The following is an 18,575-nucleotide window of genomic DNA, read 5'->3' on the forward strand; positions in this document are numbered from 1 at the left end:
TTTACAAAGATGCATTAGGACAAAGAAAAAATGTTCTGTAGGTTTCCAAAAGACTTTTTATGGCTAGTTAATTCTATCACATTTGGCTGCATTGGTGTCAGGTGTTAAGATGGAGAGTGGAAGGGGAGATGAGAGATATGATGATCCTGAGTCAGGCTGAACATGTCTCTATCTGCATACAGGAGACGATGACATAAAGACTAAGAAAAACCCAACCAACCCACTGCCATCAAGTTGATTCCGACTCATAGCGACCCTATATAAAGACTAGAGAAGTAAATTAATTTACTGTCATTATTCAAGCCTGTCTAACTTCAGAGCTCATGCACTTTACACAATAGCAAACTGCCTATATGGAAAGATAGACCAAAAATATCCTTGCTTTAGAAAATGTTCTTTAGGGCTCGAGTCATAAAACACAGCTGGCTCTAAGAAAATTGCAATTTAGGACAAGGCTCATTTTCCAGCAATGCTAGCATCATTAGAGATTTCCTGTCTACCCATGCCTCGGGAATTCAACACTGATGAATACACACTAATGAATATTGCATAATGGCAAACTGCAAAAATTCTAAAGCCAGGCTGCTTTGTTGAAATCCCAACTTTGCTGCTTGTGACCTTGAGCAACCTGCATAAACGCTCTGTTCCTCTGTCAATAAAATGGCAGATGACAAAAACATCAACCTCATAGGCTTTTGTGAGAATTAAAGGTGCTAACAATGAAGGACATTATTGATATAATTGGGAAATTTGTAATATGAATGGTATATATTATTTATTTATGTCAAATTTCTCGAGAATGAGAATATTTTGGGTATATAGGAGACTTCTTTGTTCTTATATTAAATGCTGACGTTATTTAGGGGTGAAGCATCATGAAGTCATGGTGTTTGAAACCTACTTTTCAATGGTTTGACAGGAAAGTACGGATATAGGAAGAAAGGCACACAGAAATAGAGATAATATAAATATGGCAAAATGTTAACCATTGGTGAATCTAGCTGAAACGTATAGTAAGGGTGCTTAGGCACTAGCCTTTCAATTTTTCTGAAGGCTTGACATTTTTCAAAATAGAAAGTTAGGGGACAATGAGTTGACACATGTAAAGCCCTTATAACTTTTGGATATCAGTCTAAAATCATGCTGAGGACAGTGTTCTTATTTTTCATAGCTTCTATATATATATAAAAAAAAATTTTATATCTAAATATTGTTTGGCTCCGTACTAGATGCTGTTTATAAATTAATTAAATAAAAAGATGTTTGAGTTCTTACTCCTTCTCACTGTGTACTTTCCTTCATTTCCATCTGAAAATTTGCCTTCAGATTTTTATTGAAATTGCTTTTTAGGCTTTGTATATCAGCCCTCTTTAGGGTATGTCTGTGTTGTGTGTGTGTGTAAGAGCTTTTTTACCTCACTCCAACCCTTAACCTCTTCTCAAATAAAAACAAGCAGGAATAGGATTATCAACAAAATACAGGATATTCCATGAAATTTGATTTTCTGTTAAATAATTTTTTAGTCTAAGTATATTCCGACTATTTTACAGTAGCCAAACATTACATGGGGTATGCTTAGACACAAATTACTCATTGCTTATCTGAAATTCAATTAAATTCAATTTTAAGTAGGCATCCTCTATTTCTATTTGCTAAATCTGGCAACCCTAAGTAGGAGTCATTTGTTCCCCAGGTGTGTATGGTTGATTCTGGCCACAAGCATTGAAAAATCTTAGTTATGTTGATTTATTTTAAAAAAAAAACAAACTGTAATTTCTTTAATTTGTAAACCATACTAGGAATGAGCTTTCAATCCATTAACTGACTTGTCATTCATTTGTTTCCCCTTTTTCCACTTGAAATCTCATTTTCTTCTCAATTAAAACACATTTGAAAGATTGCATTTTTATTTGAAATATAATCCATTGATAGAATATACATATTGTTTGCATAAAAACACATAAGAATGATAATTAAACCTAATATACAGTGTTGGATAAGTAGTGTGATTAAAGAACTACATATTTATTGTATATGGTGTCATTAATGTCAATGAATCTCTTCTTAGAATCACTTCTTGCACAGAGAATATTTTTAGTAGTTAGCAATAGTGCAAACATGTTAAACATACAATTTATAGAATTACAACCCCCAAACGTTCAAGGAACCTATATCTCATGGATTGGTTTACTGCTTGTTAAATGGCCCTGTTTTACAATGACCTTTCAATAACATACTAGGGGAAAGCAATGAGAACCCCATTATTCGCAGAAGCAATTACAGAAAAAATACTTTGGAACAGTGGCACCATTCCAAATTATTATATGCACATTTGTTACACTGCACCTTCCTGAGTTGAACTTTGAAAACGGCAGCCACACACAACACTGAAATGGGTGAATTCATCCCAGGCTTGAGCTTCAATGGTTGTAGTAATAATCCTGGCCATCATAGCCATCGTAGCTCCGCCCTTTATAGTAGCTATACTCATCCTCATAAGCTCGGTAATTGTCCCCACGAGGTTCCCCGTTCTCGTTTTCATAGACTTCGTATCCATTATCATATTCATTGGTGTCTGTCTGTTCGTACTCATATCCAGTGGTGGTAATTTCTCCAAATGGTGGAGTGGTGGTCCCATAGATATCCTGTGGTGGGGCTGTAGGCTGAAACCCAGCATTTGGAGAGGCTGTTGTCTCCAAACCACCATTACCTTGTTCTCCAGTCACTGTGGCTTCTTCTGCGTTGGCTTCAGTGACACTTTCTTCTTCACCTTCTTCTTCTCCATGGTCTCCGCCATTGCTACCATTGCCATTTTCTGTGTCTGTGCTATTGGTGCTGGTGCCGTTTATGCCTTGCTCATTTTCATCCACTTCAGCTTCATTTTCTTCATTTTCATTCTCTTCCTCTTCTTCTTCTTCTTCATCACTTTCCTCTGTTTTGGTAACTTTATTTCCTGTATGCCCAGCCTATAATGAAAAGTTTAAAAGAATCCAAATCTAGGTGTGGAAAAATTTAAACTTAAGACCATCATTTAATCCAACATAGTATCCTTTAGTCTAGATGTAATTTTGAATTAAAGCAAAATAACTTACAAAAGAATTGGTGGTGCTTTAAAAATTCAGAGTTATCTTTTTTTTTTTTTTTTAATTGTGCTTTAGGTGAAAGTTTATAGCTCAAGCTAATTTCTCATTCAAAAATTTATACCATTGTTTTGTGACATTGGTTGCAACTGTTTCTTTGGGTTTTGATGATGACAAAATGTGCCTGATAAGCTTTTTCTGTGGGAGATGCTTCCTATCACTTTTCTACTCACTTTTTCAATCTTAGAATTTTCTTCCCTGAAATGCGATTGTACCAAACTGGGCACATTTCTGTTAAGACCTTTATCCATTTCTGAGATGCTTGTCCTCAGGCTTCTGTTATATGTAGAAAGTCAGTGTAATAACATGGAGAGGGGAAATTGCCTGAGAAAATAACTTTTCTTATTTGTAAACAGGGAAATTGTATCTGCCTTGCTTTCTCAACGAGTTAGTGAAGACATGAAATACTATGTGTATAGTGTCGGCATAACCTTAGCCTTCCATGAAGGAATAAAAATGGAGTTAACTGGAAAATTATTACCTTCTTGGGAAGCTGGATTGCAGCTAATCCTAGGCTCCCTGTTCCAGGTGTGGTCTCTTCTCCATAGCCAGGGGTTGCAGCAGAAAGCGTAGTGTTCTCAGCCTCAGATTCTTCTTCTTCATTTTCATTAGACTCTTCATTCTCTTCATTGTTTTCTCCTTCATTTGAAGACTCCTGGTAAAAATATTCACAGCAAGAAAGTTATCTTAGCCTGAAAATAACTCAAGATCTGTTGGAGTCGTGAACTATTATTGGACGAACTTTGTATCCCTCGGCCAGCTTCTCACCCAAAGGTGACAGTTCTGTCACTTATGCCATTTTGCATTTTTCACTTCTAAGAACTCAATTCAAAGTTATCCTATTTACCACAGACAGTGTGTTTTAGGGATTTCTGTTTTCTATTTTATTAATTCGAAAGTACTTGCATAATTACCTCTGCACATCTGGTTATATGTTGCCATGCCATACATTCCTTAGGCTTATGTAAGGCAAAATATGCTATTTGGGTCCTGTACTCTCATTTCAAGATCTGAAGTCCAAGGAGATAAATGACTTGCATGAGATCAAATAGATGGAATTCATTAGTGGCCGGGTGATGACTAGAGCCTCGATCTCCCAACTCCTAGACCTCCGTGTTTTCTCCTAAAACACCATTTCTTTTCCTACATGTTTAGTCTATGGATACCCTGCCTGCAGTGAGTTAAAAAGGAAAATAGGTGAGCTTGTAGGTGGATGCTAGGTTTCAAATGTCTTATTACAATAGAAAAATTAGCAATAATTAATGATTTAAAAAGTATTATTAACCCACTAAACCAAAAACCAGACCAGTTGCCATTGAGTCAGTTTCAACTCATGGCAACTCTATGTGTGTGTCAGAGTAGAACCGTGCTCCATAGCATTTTCAGTGGCTGTGACCTTTCAGAAGGAGACTGCCAGGCGTTTCCTCTGAGGCACCTCTGATTGGATTCAAACTGTCAGACCTTTCAGTTAGTAGCCAAGTGCTTAATCATTTGAGTTACCCAGTGCCTCCCTATTGACCCAGTAGAAAGGCTAAAGTGACTGAAAGAAACAAGCATTGGTGAGAATGTGGATCAACTGAAACACTCATACACTACTGGTGGGAATTTACATTAGTACAACTGCTTTGGAATGTTGTTTGTCTACACCTACTAAGGTTGAACATATATGTATATGATATGTATATATTTTGACTCACAAATCTCACTTTTAGGTAAAATACCCTACAGAAACAAATGCATATGTGCACCAAAAGTACTGGAATGTTCATAACAGCACTATTTGTAATAGCCCAAACTTGAAAATTACCCAAATGCCCAGCAGCAAATAATACATTGTGGTACATTCACAGAATAAAATACTGACAATAAGGATGAATGAATGATCTCTAACTACAGAACAACATGGATCAATTTCTGAAGCTGCGAGCAAAAGAAGTCATACACAAAAAGAACATGCTATATGATTCCATCTATATAATATACAGAAACAGGCAAAAGTAGTATCTGTTAAGAGTTGGTTAATGAATGGAAAGGAGCACAAGGTACAAGGGCTTTTGATGTGGGTCCTGGTACACTTGTGTGTTCGGTTTCGTGAAAATTCAATGAGCTTTTTTTTGTATACTTACTACAATTGTGTTATATACATTATATTTCAATTACAAATTTTAAAGTGAGATTGAATAGTTTAGGAGTAGGACAAAAAGTATGATGCAAAACCAAAACCAAAACCAAAAAAAACCCATCGCCGTTGAGTTGATTCTGACTTGTAGCAACCCTACAGGACAGAGTAAAACTGCCTCATAACGTTTCCAAGAAGTGGCGAGTGGATTTGCACTGCCAATCCTATGGTTACCAGCCATAGCTCTTAACTAGTGTGGGCTCCACTACACCACCAGGGCTCCAAAATGTGTGATCAAGAAATGAAAAATATTCTTAAGCATATTTCATTTGTTTATGTGAATACAGTTACTAGGAACTCTGTACTCAACCTGAATCGCCAATGGAATTTTAGGGAAGATATGGGGAAAAAAGAGGTTACAGAATTTCTTTAGAGGAAAGATCCAGTTTTATTCATGCACTTTATTATTATCACTTTTAAAGAATGATTTGTGGAGTATTTATTCCTCTGAAGTTTCAAAAGCAAACCACCAAAGATTTATTAGGTACCAGGTGCACTTACGATAAGGCACTATGATAGGCAGTGTGAGGAGATGCAAAAGAGTATAAGATATACCCATTGCCATTGAGTCAATTCCAACTCATAGCAACCCCATAGGACAGAGTAGAACTGCACCCATAGGGTTTCCAAGGAGCGCCTGGTGGATTTGAACTGCCGAGCTTTTGGTTAGCAGTGGTAATTCTTAACTACTATGCCACCAGGGTTCCTAGGATAAGACATAGTTCTTCCCAAGCAGTGATTGTAACCTAAGGTCTCTAGTCTTCTGGGATACAGGGGACTTGAAAATAAATTCTGGGCTGACTACAATGTCTAGAAATTGTTGGCAAAATTTTGCGTGTGTATGTATTTTGTGAAATTTTCAAAGAAGCCCTAATCTTTCTCCATCTCCAACCACCACCGACAACTGATGAAGAACTGTTGTCAAAAGGGTGTGCAATCTAATTGGTAAATCTAATTGGCAAGGCAATTTTACAATCACTCTACAGCAAACAACTGTAGTTAAATGAATTACCTTAGCTTAGTTCTTATGCAAGATTACTATGTGGAAATTCAGGCAAAATTTTGTAAGATTTAGTAGGTGGCATTTTTCCTGGTACTAGCTTGCTGCTCTAGTAAGGCCTTCCTTCAGGTGATTAGAGTAAATTATGGTACTAGAAATGCTACTTTTGTGGTTAAAAAACAAAAATAAAACAACAACCTAATAATTTATGGCCTTTAAAGTTCTTACACCATTTTGTTTTCAAGATAGCAGATGTTTATTCATGATCCATTTTTGACTGCCAATATCCATTCACAAACAGCACTTAAAACACCTGAGTTTAGAAGGTTCCCAAACCAGTGGGTAGCTATAATTGACTCTCCAGGAAAATGTATCCTGATCAGTATGTTTCCTTGGGCAAGAGTGTCAGTGACGAAGATGTTGGCATACTTTCCAAGATATATAGACATGATTTAGCCATTGAATAGTTTGTAGTACTACATGGGAAGAGTTTTATCTTACATATTATTTATCTTCACATTTTGAATATTTGCATTTCTTTAAGAACATAAATTTTATTATTAGACAAAAAGGCATATGAAACTTCTCTTAAAAAGGACAACCCTACTCCATAGATCAAGAAAGGCAGGTGAATCAAAATAATATCACAGAGGTTATAAGATCGGCTTTCACATACTACCGAAATTGAATTTTTTTTCTTTCTTTTTTATTGTGATTTAGGTGAAAATTTACATAGCAAATTCGTTTCTCATTAAACAGTTAACACACAAATTGTTTTGTGACATTGGTTGCCAATCCTGCAATGTGTCAATACTCCGCCTTTCTCCACCCCAGGTTCTTTGTTCCCATTCGTACAGTTTTCCTGTCCCTTCCTGCCTTCTCGACTTTGCTTTTCGGCTGGTGGACCCATTAGTTTCGTATACATGATTGAACTACAAATGAAATTTTTCTTAAGTTCAGTCCATAAAAGCAACACTGCAGTGAGTATAGGATTATTATTTACTTTTCTTCTACCATCATGCTAGGAGCCCTGGCGGCACAGTGGTTAAGAGCTCAGCTGCTAACTGAAAGGTAGGCGGTTCCAACTCAGCAGCCTCTAGGCAGGAGAAAGATGTGGCAGCCTGCTTCCATAAAGATTTGCAGCCTTGGAAATCTTATGTGGCAGTTCTACCCTGTTCATATAGGGCAGATATAGTCAGAATTGACTCAACAGCAGCAGGTTTGGTTTTGGTTTTGACCATCATGTTCTATCCACATAAATATAAAAAATACTTTCTATTGCCTTTTGTAAGAATTTACACTTTTTTCCACTTAAAATAGAAACAGGTTTTATTTTTGTTTTCTTGTTTGTTTTCATGCACCATGTACAGGTACCTTCAACCCCAAACTGCAGTAGTGTTTCAAACAAGTCATTTCAGTTGCTTCTAATTTAATTAACACTCCTTGTCCAAAATAGAAGACTGTGGGCAGTTGGTAAGCTGGCTATGGTTATTTGCTGAGTCCAGACTACAGTAGGCTAGTTTCCTATTTGTTTTTTGTGCTGCAAGGTTTGTTATGAAAAAGACTGAAGAAATTTCTTACCTCTTCTTCCTCTTCCTCTTCCGAACTATAGCCATCTCCATTTTCTTCAGATGAGTCACTATTGCTCTAAAAAAAAGTATACACACACACACACACATACATGTATTAAATAGCAAATAAGATTTCCTGCTGATTGTTAATAAAATACACACAAATATTTGTGGAAACTAATTACCTTCTTAGTTGGTTTATTACCTAGAACAAATCTCACGTTAATGCAAGAAAGGTGTGAAGAGATTGGGCATATAATTAAATGAAGTGAGAAAGAAGTACTTTACAATCATCAAGATATAGATTTAGCTATCTAATTTTAGCTAAATCTATATCTTGATGATTGTAAAGTACTTGGGTTCTGGGATCCCATTTTTAACCCCTTAAAGCACTGACAGCACTGCCAAGATGTTGAAACATTTTGATATGAGAAACTAAAGCAATGAATAACAAAATTGTTTAACTCTGAGTGAGTAAGAGGTTTATCTGGTCCAATTTCTTTATTTAACAGAGAAGGAATCCAAAGTCTAGAAAAGCTGTGACTTCTCCAAACAGTTTAAGGCAGATCTTGGGCTAAGACATAGATCCCACTGCTTCCTTTTCTTTATGAAAGATAAGTGAAATGATGATTAGGCTTACTATAAAATATATGTAGTTATCAGATGATTCGGATAAATAATAATTTCTCTTGGTGAACTTAAGTTAGGATTTTCTTTAAAGAAACTAAATTTACATATAATTTATAGTACTTTTAAATCTAATTAAAAGTACAGTCATGTGTTACATAACCTCCACGATATGGCCTGTGAAATAGGACGTTATATGACTTGCATGTTGTGTGAACACCATATTACAGGCAGCCCCCAGGTTATGAATGTCCAACTTATGGACAACTCGTACTTAAGAGCAGACTATCATAAAGCCTATTACATTAAAAATTTGAGTTAAATACATACAATGGTTTGTAAGAACAAACACACACATTACTTTGTGATGCTCATGAAAACATTGTGCAGCTTGGCAGTGTTTAAGTGTTTTATGTGCAAAAAAAAACCCAAACTTCTTGCTGTAGAGTTGATTCCCACTCACAGGGACCCTATAGGATAGAGTAGAACTGCCCCACAGGGTTTCCAGGGAGCACCTGGTGGGTTCAAACTGCTGACTCCTTAGTTAGCAGCTGTAGCTCTTAACCACTATGCCACCAGGGTTTCCACTTTATATGCATAAAAAAACCTCTAGAAAGGTAAAATATATGCTATATACAAAGACAAACATTTGACTAACTGATGCTAAATAAGAATCGTATGTACCTATTCTGAGGAACCCTGGTGGGGCAATGGTTAAGTGTTCAGGCTGCTTACCAAAAGGTTAGGGGTTCGAATCCACCAGCCACTCCCCTAGAGAAAGATGTGGCAGTCTGCTTCCTTAAAGATTTACAACCTTGCAAACCTTATAGGACAGTTCTACTCAGTTCTATAAGGTGGCTGTGAGTTGCAATTGACTTGTCGACAATGTTTTTTCTTTGTTTGTTTGTTTGTTTTTGGCTTCTGTACTGACTTATCTACAAATTTGACTTAAAGACAGAGTTAGGAATGGATCTTGTTCCTAACCTGGGGATTGCTTGTATACAAGAGACATGAGATACACATGTTTCGTGCGGGAAGCCATCGTTTTGCTATGTCTGTTACATCCTCTACATCCCTTTCTCTGATTGGGATTTTTAAACCTGTTATAATCTTACGGGACCACTGACGTATATGCAATAGAATGTTGCCCAAACAGATGTTATGCAAAGCATGATTGTAATATCCAAAGTGAGGTTAATCCACGTATGTGAGGTGAAAGTTATGTAAGAGAAAAATTTATTCATTTACTCATTTAGGAGATTTATACAGCACCATTCCTCTAAAGAGCTCATACCGAATGAAAATAAATTAAAGGATTCTGTATATAAATGTTTAATTATAACTTAATGTATTTTGTTATTTTTAAAAATAAAAAAATTTTTTATTATTTTTTTAATATATACATATAAATCTAAATGTGTTCTCAAAGCCTTAAAGAGAGTAGAAGAGATTCATCGTCTTTCTCCCAATAATAATCTAAATTGGACTTTCCTTCTCTTTCTCCTAAAGGCAACAGATGCGCAAATGGGTAACCAGATTAAGATTCTGTCATGTCCTGTAAATTTTACCTTTGATTCTGACAACCCGGTTAAGGACCCTACACTTGGAAATACATCTGCAGAAGGATTTCTAACCTCAAGATTAGAAATCAGATATGAGAAAACATTCATGTCCCAGTCTTGCTCAGGGCTCATTTTTCAGGTGGCCACATCAGCCACCCAAGGAAAGGGAATGCTTGTCTCCTTGAGCCAAGAATAACCTTGGGAGGAAACAGGATAATTAGACTAGCTCTTTCGCTACCATGAACTTCATGGTTATTCCCTAGCTCAGAGGGTGAATAAAGCAGAATATTATATTTGAACTATTTTTATTTGTTAGTTAAATATAGAGGGCAGTATATTTATGCAGCCAGAGCTACTTTTAAAATGAGAATGCTTTTAGTCATTTTACATACTTTCTCACCTCTTGCTTTGTTTCTACCCCAACCATATCACTCTTCAGTGTCTACAGTAAGGACAATTTAAAAACTTTATGAAATGTCTTGAAATCTTGACATTTTCCTTTTTTCTCTTTCTTTCATTCATCCTTTATTACCAGTTTGTCACTAAGTCCCATAGATTTTTCCAGAAGTCTTTCATGTATATGTAATTTTTTTTTTTTTTTTACCTTTACACTTTCTTACTTCTATCTCTGTTTATCAAATCCAAAAATATATATTCCAGATACTGGACTGGGGAGAGGGTAGCAGCAACAAATGCAGTTGGAAATACGGGTGGCATTTTTGTGTTTTGTTTCATTTATCCTTTATTACCAGTTTGTCACTAAGTCCCATAGATTTTTCCAGAAGTCTTTCATGTATATATATATATATATTTATCTTTACACTTTCTTACTTCTATCTCTGCTTATTCAATCCAAAAATATATATTCCAGATACTGGACTGGGGAGAGGGTAGCAGCAACAAATGAAGTTGGAAATATGGGCAGTTGCCCTGCAACTAGCATTGTGATAGCTAGGATGAGGTCAATAAAATATATGCGATATGGTTACTGCCCTCTAAGACTTCAAACACTAATCAAATATCATTTAACTCATAAAGAAACAATTTCCTGAATTAAAACTGGTTAAGGTGGTAAGCTTACTTATATGTTTTTTTCTGTAGCCAAGCAGATAGATAAGCTATAGTAGACTGTTGATAGCTTTGCAACCAATATAATGAACACAAATTGGCATTTTAGAAATGATTGTACATAAACACTAACTTGTTTGAATAGAATGTGAACTTCAAAGCCAAAATGGGTTACTACATTTTTGGGTGAAAACTTTGGCACTAAATACCTAGTTTATTATACTTAAGAGACTATATAATAAAGAGGTATGGAGAATATTTATGTAGTTAGGTAAAGAAAAAAAATTCCTGGAAATCTAACTTTGTAAAATAAGAGAATAGATCATAAATAGTAGGTCAGACTAATAGATAAGGAAATGTATTTTCTTTTAAAACAATTGTTTTATTTACAAGGATCCCTGGTGGTGAAATAGTTAAGTACTCAGCTGCTAACTGAAAAGTCAACAGTTAGAACCCACCAGTTGCTCTGCAGAAGAAAGACGTGGCAACATGCAATTTGTGAAGATTACAGCCTTGGGAGCGGCATGGGGCAGTTCTCCTCTGTCCTATAGGGTCTCTGTGAGTTGGAATCAACTTGACTGCAAACAGCAACATCTTACTTACGAGTTATCTATCAGTTGAAGTAGACCTATTTGCATATAATTTGTAAAATATTTTCATACTAAAGATCATTTAAAGATATATAAACTTTGAATCTTTCAATAATTTAAAATACAGCCCCCTCCCCAAATATCTTTTTGCCATGGCATTTTAATTGGGCTACATATATATATCTGTAAAAATTTCTGGGTAGGAATATCTCTAAATATCTGATGTTTTAGGAAAGTTGAGGGGCTAGTCGGAAGCATATGTTTATTACCATTTCAATTTAAGAAAGAAAATGAAGCAAACTTTCAAATGAGCCTGAGGTCAACCAAAGAATGACAGACAATTCTAAGAACCCACAAATATTGTATCTTTTATGCTCATATTTCTGTGGCCACACATGATCCCCATAATTAGAACACCGCTAGAAATACTTTAAGATTTTCATTTCCTATCATTGTATGAGTTAGAGATTGGTTAGCCCAACATATGGTAAGATACTGTGCCAAACCACTGTGCTGAGGCATCGTTTTCAACATCCTCACTGCTTTTAGTGTCTTAGGAGTTCAGTTCAAATGATGCACAATTGGTGCCCTGAACCCAACTGTATAATAATAAAAATAGTGCTATTTTGGGTTGTTGTATATTTAAAGCCAACACACTGACACCCAGTTTTCAAAGGCCCTCTTCATATGTAACCCAGCAAAAACTGAAACTCTTATTTTTAGTGATGACTTCCTCTTTGTTTACAAATTTTAAGGGATATTTTGTTTTTCTTACAGGCTGTTTAGTTCACTTCATAAATTTCTCCCTTTCCTCTGCAATTCCTAACCATGCTTCCATTATAATTATGTTCCGGTGTAAGACATAGGGCAGTATCTATATTGGAGTCTGTACCTCCATTGCTCTAATTACTTATACAGGTCAAAGTTTCAGAAAATCTGCAACAATCACCAACGACTATAAGGATTTTTTTAAAAATGGTCTCTGCTGTTTGTGAAGTCAATTGTTTTCCTATCAATTAAAGAGTTCTAAGTTACTGGATGTAAAACAGCTGTATGACAATACTGAATCAACTATAACTTCACCACTGACTAATTTATCAGCCACTGATAAAATTGTCCAATTTTGGTCAGTCAGTCAAAATAGCTTAACTCAGTGTGCCACGTGTTTTGTCTTTATTATGTCACTCTAAACTGGGCTAAATGATCTCTCTCTGTCTTTGTTGGCTTTAAAACAGAACTTAGAAATAAATTTTATTTTATTTATATTAAAAACAAATTTTTTTTGTAGTAAGCAGTCTTTCTGGCTGAATTTCAGTTAGAGTTGAATTTACGTGACCTGTGCTTAAATTGGATTCCCTTTATATGCTATATTCCCTTTATATTATAAAGGTCATAGTAGAATGCTGAGAAGAGAAATTGATCTTTATACTCACCAGAACTGGAAATCGTTTTTGAGGGGGATAAAAGTAGGCATGCTTATAAAGATAATATTGTGGCCTGAACTTGAAGACCTGATAAACAAAATAAATGAAATATTAGTGTTTAATATGCAATAAATCTAGAGTAAAAGATATCAGGCCACAAGAAGAATGCTAAAATTAATTACCCTATTTTCTTCAGAATCCTCTAATTTGGCTCTTCGATGTAAATTTTTCATCTATTTAAAAGAACATTTTGTTATTACATAGCTTTACTTTTACATAAAAAAGACATAGATGGAAATTACTATAAAAGATTCTATAAAACAGCTTACTGAGAAAGCACAGGCCATTCCCAAAAGGCTCAGCAAAATTAAAGCAGTCTTCATCTTGGCAATTGCTTCTGGAATTAATGAAGAAGTTAGGTTAATAAATATTAAAACTAAGAGAGTAACTTCCTTTCTCATACTCAAATATGAAGTATTTAATTTCTGTGTGAGGAGCCTTAGTGTGCAGTGATTAAAGCACTCGGCTGCTATCCACCTGTCACCCCAAGGGAGAAAGATGTGACAGCCTGTTTCCATAAAGACTTATAGCCTTGGAAACCCTATGGGGAAGTTCTACTCTGTCCTATCCAAACAAAAACCAAACCCATTGCCTTAAGTCTATTCCAACTCATAGCAACCCTGTAGGAGCACCTGGTGGATTTGAACTGCCAGCCTTTTGGTTAGCAGGTGTAGCACTTAACCACTACGCCACCAGGGTTTCTACTCTGTGCTATAAGGTCACTATAAGTTGAAATCAACATGATGGCAATGGGTTTGGTTTTTTGGTTTTGGTAATTTCTGTATAATTATAATTTTGATTAATTTAGACCAAATTCCTGCTTTTGTTTTAAAATTGTTCCTTCCATTAAAGTGGTATAATATTTACTTTACTTATCTGAGTAATCTCAAGTTCCATATTTGGTTTTAACTAATTTGCCTTGACCTGTCATTGCAAGGTCATTTGAATTGCTCCAAGAAGTTTGAATGCATCAGGTACTTTACATTGGGAGAAAAGTGGGGTTCCAAATCATTGATTTAGAAATACCAGTTAAGGGAGTCAAATTGCTCGTATAATTACATGCTTTGTTTTGTTTATGACTAAAAACTGAGCAGAAATCATTTACACTTGAATGATTCCTTTTGAGAAGGGTATGATTTATTACTCTTCATGCAGTTTCCAGCTTCTCTGTAGGTTTTGATCTAAAAGTTCATGTGTAAAGTGGAGACTAGATGACATTTTCCTATGGACTGTCTTGGAATAGTTGGTATTTATGTTTTTCTGAAATGATCTGTAATAGGCAAAGTGCTACGCTTCAATGAATTCGGTGACCAGCAACCATGGCTAAGGATGATTCTATGAGAAGCATTCATCAGAATTTCCCCTTGAAATGTCAGAGGCAAATTTCCTCAAATTTTAGCTTCCTGTCTTTAGTAAGTGTGACTATCATGAGCTGGATTGAGGACTATCCAGTGCAAGATGGTAGGTACAGGTGGTAGTTTCAGTTCTACAGAAAAATTGAAGGCTAATGGGGCGAACACTGGGGAAAACTGCTGTTTATAGTATCCAATCCATATTCTCTTCTGTTTCCTCCACTTTCTTCCACTCCTGTTTCTAACTCTCCTTTTTCTCCTCCAGCTCTCCCTCCACCTACTCCAGCCTCAATGACTGTGCTTCGAGATGCAATTATTCAATTATTGGACAGTCCTGGGATTTGCAACCATGAAGAGATCCTCAGGTCCACATATATTTCTCGTAAGTAAAAAGAGAGAGAGAGTGAAATCCTATTCTATTTTAATTTTATACTACCTAATAAAATTCTATTAAAAAATCCGTTTTAATAGAGGTTGAAAGCTTAATGACATCCACCCACTTGCATTTACATACACCTTTTACTGAGACTGCTTTTTCTCACATAGTGACAACAGCTTGGACAATGTTTGGAAGCAATATGTAATGATGATGGCAATTTCTCTGTAGCCACACTTCAAAAAATAATATTAAAAATGTACAAAACTTGTGTCATATATTGTACCCAGCAGGTGGATTTTGCATTTTGTCATCAACATCCAAGAGTTATTGCATCCTTATTGAGTACTTGCCACTGAAATAAATGTTACACAGATTAGGGCTTGAGACATGGAGATGCTATCTTGGGTCCTAAGTGCACTCTCTATTTGTGTGACAAAGTGGGTCTCCACACTTTCCTCGCAGTCTCCTGTATGTTATAAAAGTTCTTGACGGCTGTAAGAAGATAAGGAAGCTCTGTCCTTGAAGGGCTCTCATCAGCCTAAGAAGCTGTGATTGGGATGCTTTGTACAATGCTTTGAACTTTGCCATCCATCAGCAAATAGGAACACTACTTCTTTGCAGCTTCTCGAAAAGGTTTGGAATAGTTATACTATTTTAAAGAGTTAAAAAGTGTTAAATATGTAGAAGTGTAGAAAGAGTTTTGATTACATAAATTTCTGATAACAAACCATGAAAGTAACTAGTGAAAACATGACAGGGATAATATTAAATGAACCAAGTAATTTATTTAGGCAACAATTTTATTTACTTTCTGATTCATCAAAACCAAAGACCTCTATAGTGACCACTACTATCCCACACAGCCATTCAAACATTCCTAAAGGAGAGTTTTGGGAGTTTAATTATGGGTTTTCACTGGGAAGAGTCTGATAAACTACCAACATTATTTGTTTCTCTAGAACTATATATTTTCCACACTGAATTTAGAGCTATAGGATGTTAAGACTTTGAAATCTAGTGTATAATTTATTGAAAAGATATCATATATAATTGAAAGACAGATTAGGTGTAATCTTATGGAGAAATATGCCTACATCTAGGTAGATGTGCAAACTGCAAAACAGTATTTCAGGCAGACCATCGTGATGTATCAGAATGGGGAAACAGTTGTCTACGATGTGCAGAGATAGAAAACATGGAGCATAGTTTTCTAGTTTATGTGCACAATGTTAACTGACTTAGATGTTTAAGTTAACAAGTTAAGCCATTTGGAAAGAATTTAAAATCTGAGATACTAGTTTAAGGACAAGCAAGTGTTACATTACATAGCAATTCTACACAATGCAATAACAGCAATATTTAAATTAAAAAAAAAATTCAAAGCCAAGCCAAGAGTATTTGATTTTAAGATATTGAAGCTGTCATATGAAATCTTACCCTTTTTCAGTCCCGGAGTGAAGAGTCAGATTCACGGGAGGGAGTAGGAGGACACAGATTTACTATTTCCTCTGCTCTCTCACTCAGTCATTCACTTGCTCCTTCAGGCTATAAACTCTTCTTGGCCTTGCAACAGCCAATCACTGTCACGGTTAAGGTGATGTCAGAAAGAGTATTCTCACCAGAAAACCCCCAAACTGCAACACTCTTTCAAGACACAGGCTTAGCTGAATAAACATGAAACGTGGTTCCAGTGCCAAGAGGTTTGCATTGTGGAATTTAATTGAAGGTTTAGATGAAGATGAATAGTTTGAGTTCTGAATATATATAATAATATACTGTATTTGAATTAAAATAAGTAGCAAAAGATTTAACCATCTAAAATTTTCACAGTTATACAAGTTTTCACTGTGTTAAAAGAAAGAAAGCTTACTGTTGTTAAATACAATCCTGTGTTAGTTTACTAAGAATAAGTAGAAACAAAATAATGACAAGGGGTAGGAGCTAATGAATAAGTAATATTTCTTCCTGAAATATGCTTGAGTGACTCATAAATTTAAATTGATATGATTAAGTCTGCCAGGACTTATGTTTTCTAAAATACATTGCTGGATCTGAGTACAAAAGTTAGAATTTATGAGGCTACTGAGGGGCCCTGGTAGTTCTGTTGTTAAAGCACTTGGCAGTTAACCAAAGGTCATGGTTCAAACCCATTAGCTGCTCTGCAGAAGAAAGATGTGGTGATCTGCTTTGGTAAAGCTTTACAGCTGTGGGAACCCTATGGGGCAGTTCTACTCTGTCTTATAGGGTCCTTATGAGGTGGTATTGACTCCATGGCAGTGGATTTGGTTTATGTTATTTAGAGACAGGTTTCATCTTTTGTTTTGTAAAATGAACCTCTTTGGATTGCCTACATATCTAATTGTGTGATGTCACCTGATTTTATTTTCTTAGGTTTCTGAACATCTTTTTTCTCTTCATTTTCATGTTTAATTTTTTTTGGGGGGGTGGTTTATAGAAAAAATAACTAGAGCTGGCAGGAGTGATCCCTTGATATTGAACTGATTCATAAAAAGCAAACCAGCAAGGGACTTGTTCATAAACCATAGTGGTAATTTATTAATTTGCAAGGAGAAATTTAATGAGGTAAATTAAATATTCTCCTTGTCCACTCACTTTCTTCTCTCTCTGGTTGAGAAGTCTACTTGAGAAGCTAAAAATTAATAAATATCATTTTTAAGTGTGTGTACTAGTCATGCTATTAGATACTTTGGATAAATCATCTTTTTATCTGAGAATAATCCCTTGGAATATATAGACTCAGAAAAAAAGAGAAATTGAATAGCCTCTTTCAATTCAATTCAGTTCCCATCAATTTAATTTGATTTCCCGAACTGAATTATTGAGTTTGCCCCTGGGCCAGACTGGGTTCCAAGACGTGGGAAACCAAACATAAGATCTGGTCCTTGTCTTGGAGCCCTAGTGGTGAAATAGTTAGAACTCGGCTGCTAACCACCAAAAGGTCAATGGATCAAATCCACCAGCTGCTCCTTGGAAACCTATGAGTCAGAATAAACTCTGTGGCAACAGGTATGGCTTGGTTTGGTCCCTGTCTTTAAAATTTTCACAGTTAAGTAGGGAAACAGACCTATATACCAAGGGCACAGCAACCAAAATATGTGCAAGGTTCAGAAGTGTTACAGAAGTAGGAAGGTTTAATTTAACTGGCTAAAGAGCAGAGGAGCTGGGCCCTTATAAGGGGCCCTGCTCTTTAGCCAGTTAGAATTAAACCTTCCTACTTTTGTAACCCCTTGCTGTCGAGTTGATTTCAATTCATAGTGACCCTATGGGACAGGACAGAGTAGAACTGCCCCATAGGGTTTCCAAGGAGCAGCTGGTGGATTTGAACTGCACATAATGGAAATAATCTCAGGACTGTTGTGTGTGTGTGTGAGGGATGAGTGAAATAGTACTTGTGAAGAACTAGTAGATACTAGATAGTATCGTTATGTTGTTTTGTATCTTCTACTATCCTTTGAACTCTTTCCCAATAATACTTGCCTTTCCCCCCTTGATAAGCTCTTGAATAACAAAAAAAAAAAAAAAAAACCAGCTGCTGTTGAGTCAATTCTGACTCATAGTTACCCTATAGGACAGAGTAGAACTGCCCCCATAGAGTTTCCAAG

At 35.8% G+C, this 18,575-nt stretch overlaps 1 protein-coding gene across 1 annotated transcript; it reads right to left on the reverse strand.

Moving 5' to 3' along the window:
* Nucleotides 1-2,122: 2,122 nt before the first annotated feature.
* On the reverse strand, nucleotides 2,123-16,459 carry IBSP (integrin binding sialoprotein). Its single transcript, XM_049887079.1, has 7 exons — nucleotides 16,390-16,459; nucleotides 13,491-13,558; nucleotides 13,344-13,394; nucleotides 13,171-13,248; nucleotides 7,901-7,966; nucleotides 3,622-3,795; nucleotides 2,123-2,966 (listed from the first exon to the last, which is right to left on the reverse strand). The coding sequence occupies exons 2-7, from the start codon at nucleotides 13,542-13,544 to the stop codon at nucleotides 2,421-2,423; spliced, it is 969 nt and encodes a 322-aa protein (XP_049743036.1). The 5' UTR covers nucleotides 13,545-13,558; nucleotides 16,390-16,459; the 3' UTR covers nucleotides 2,123-2,420.
* Between the last annotated feature and the right edge of the window lie 2,116 nt (nucleotides 16,460-18,575).

The sequence above is a fragment of the Elephas maximus genome, chromosome 5, assembly GCF_024166365.1.
Source record: "Elephas maximus indicus isolate mEleMax1 chromosome 5, mEleMax1 primary haplotype, whole genome shotgun sequence".
NCBI lineage: Eukaryota > Metazoa > Chordata > Mammalia > Proboscidea > Elephantidae > Elephas > Elephas maximus.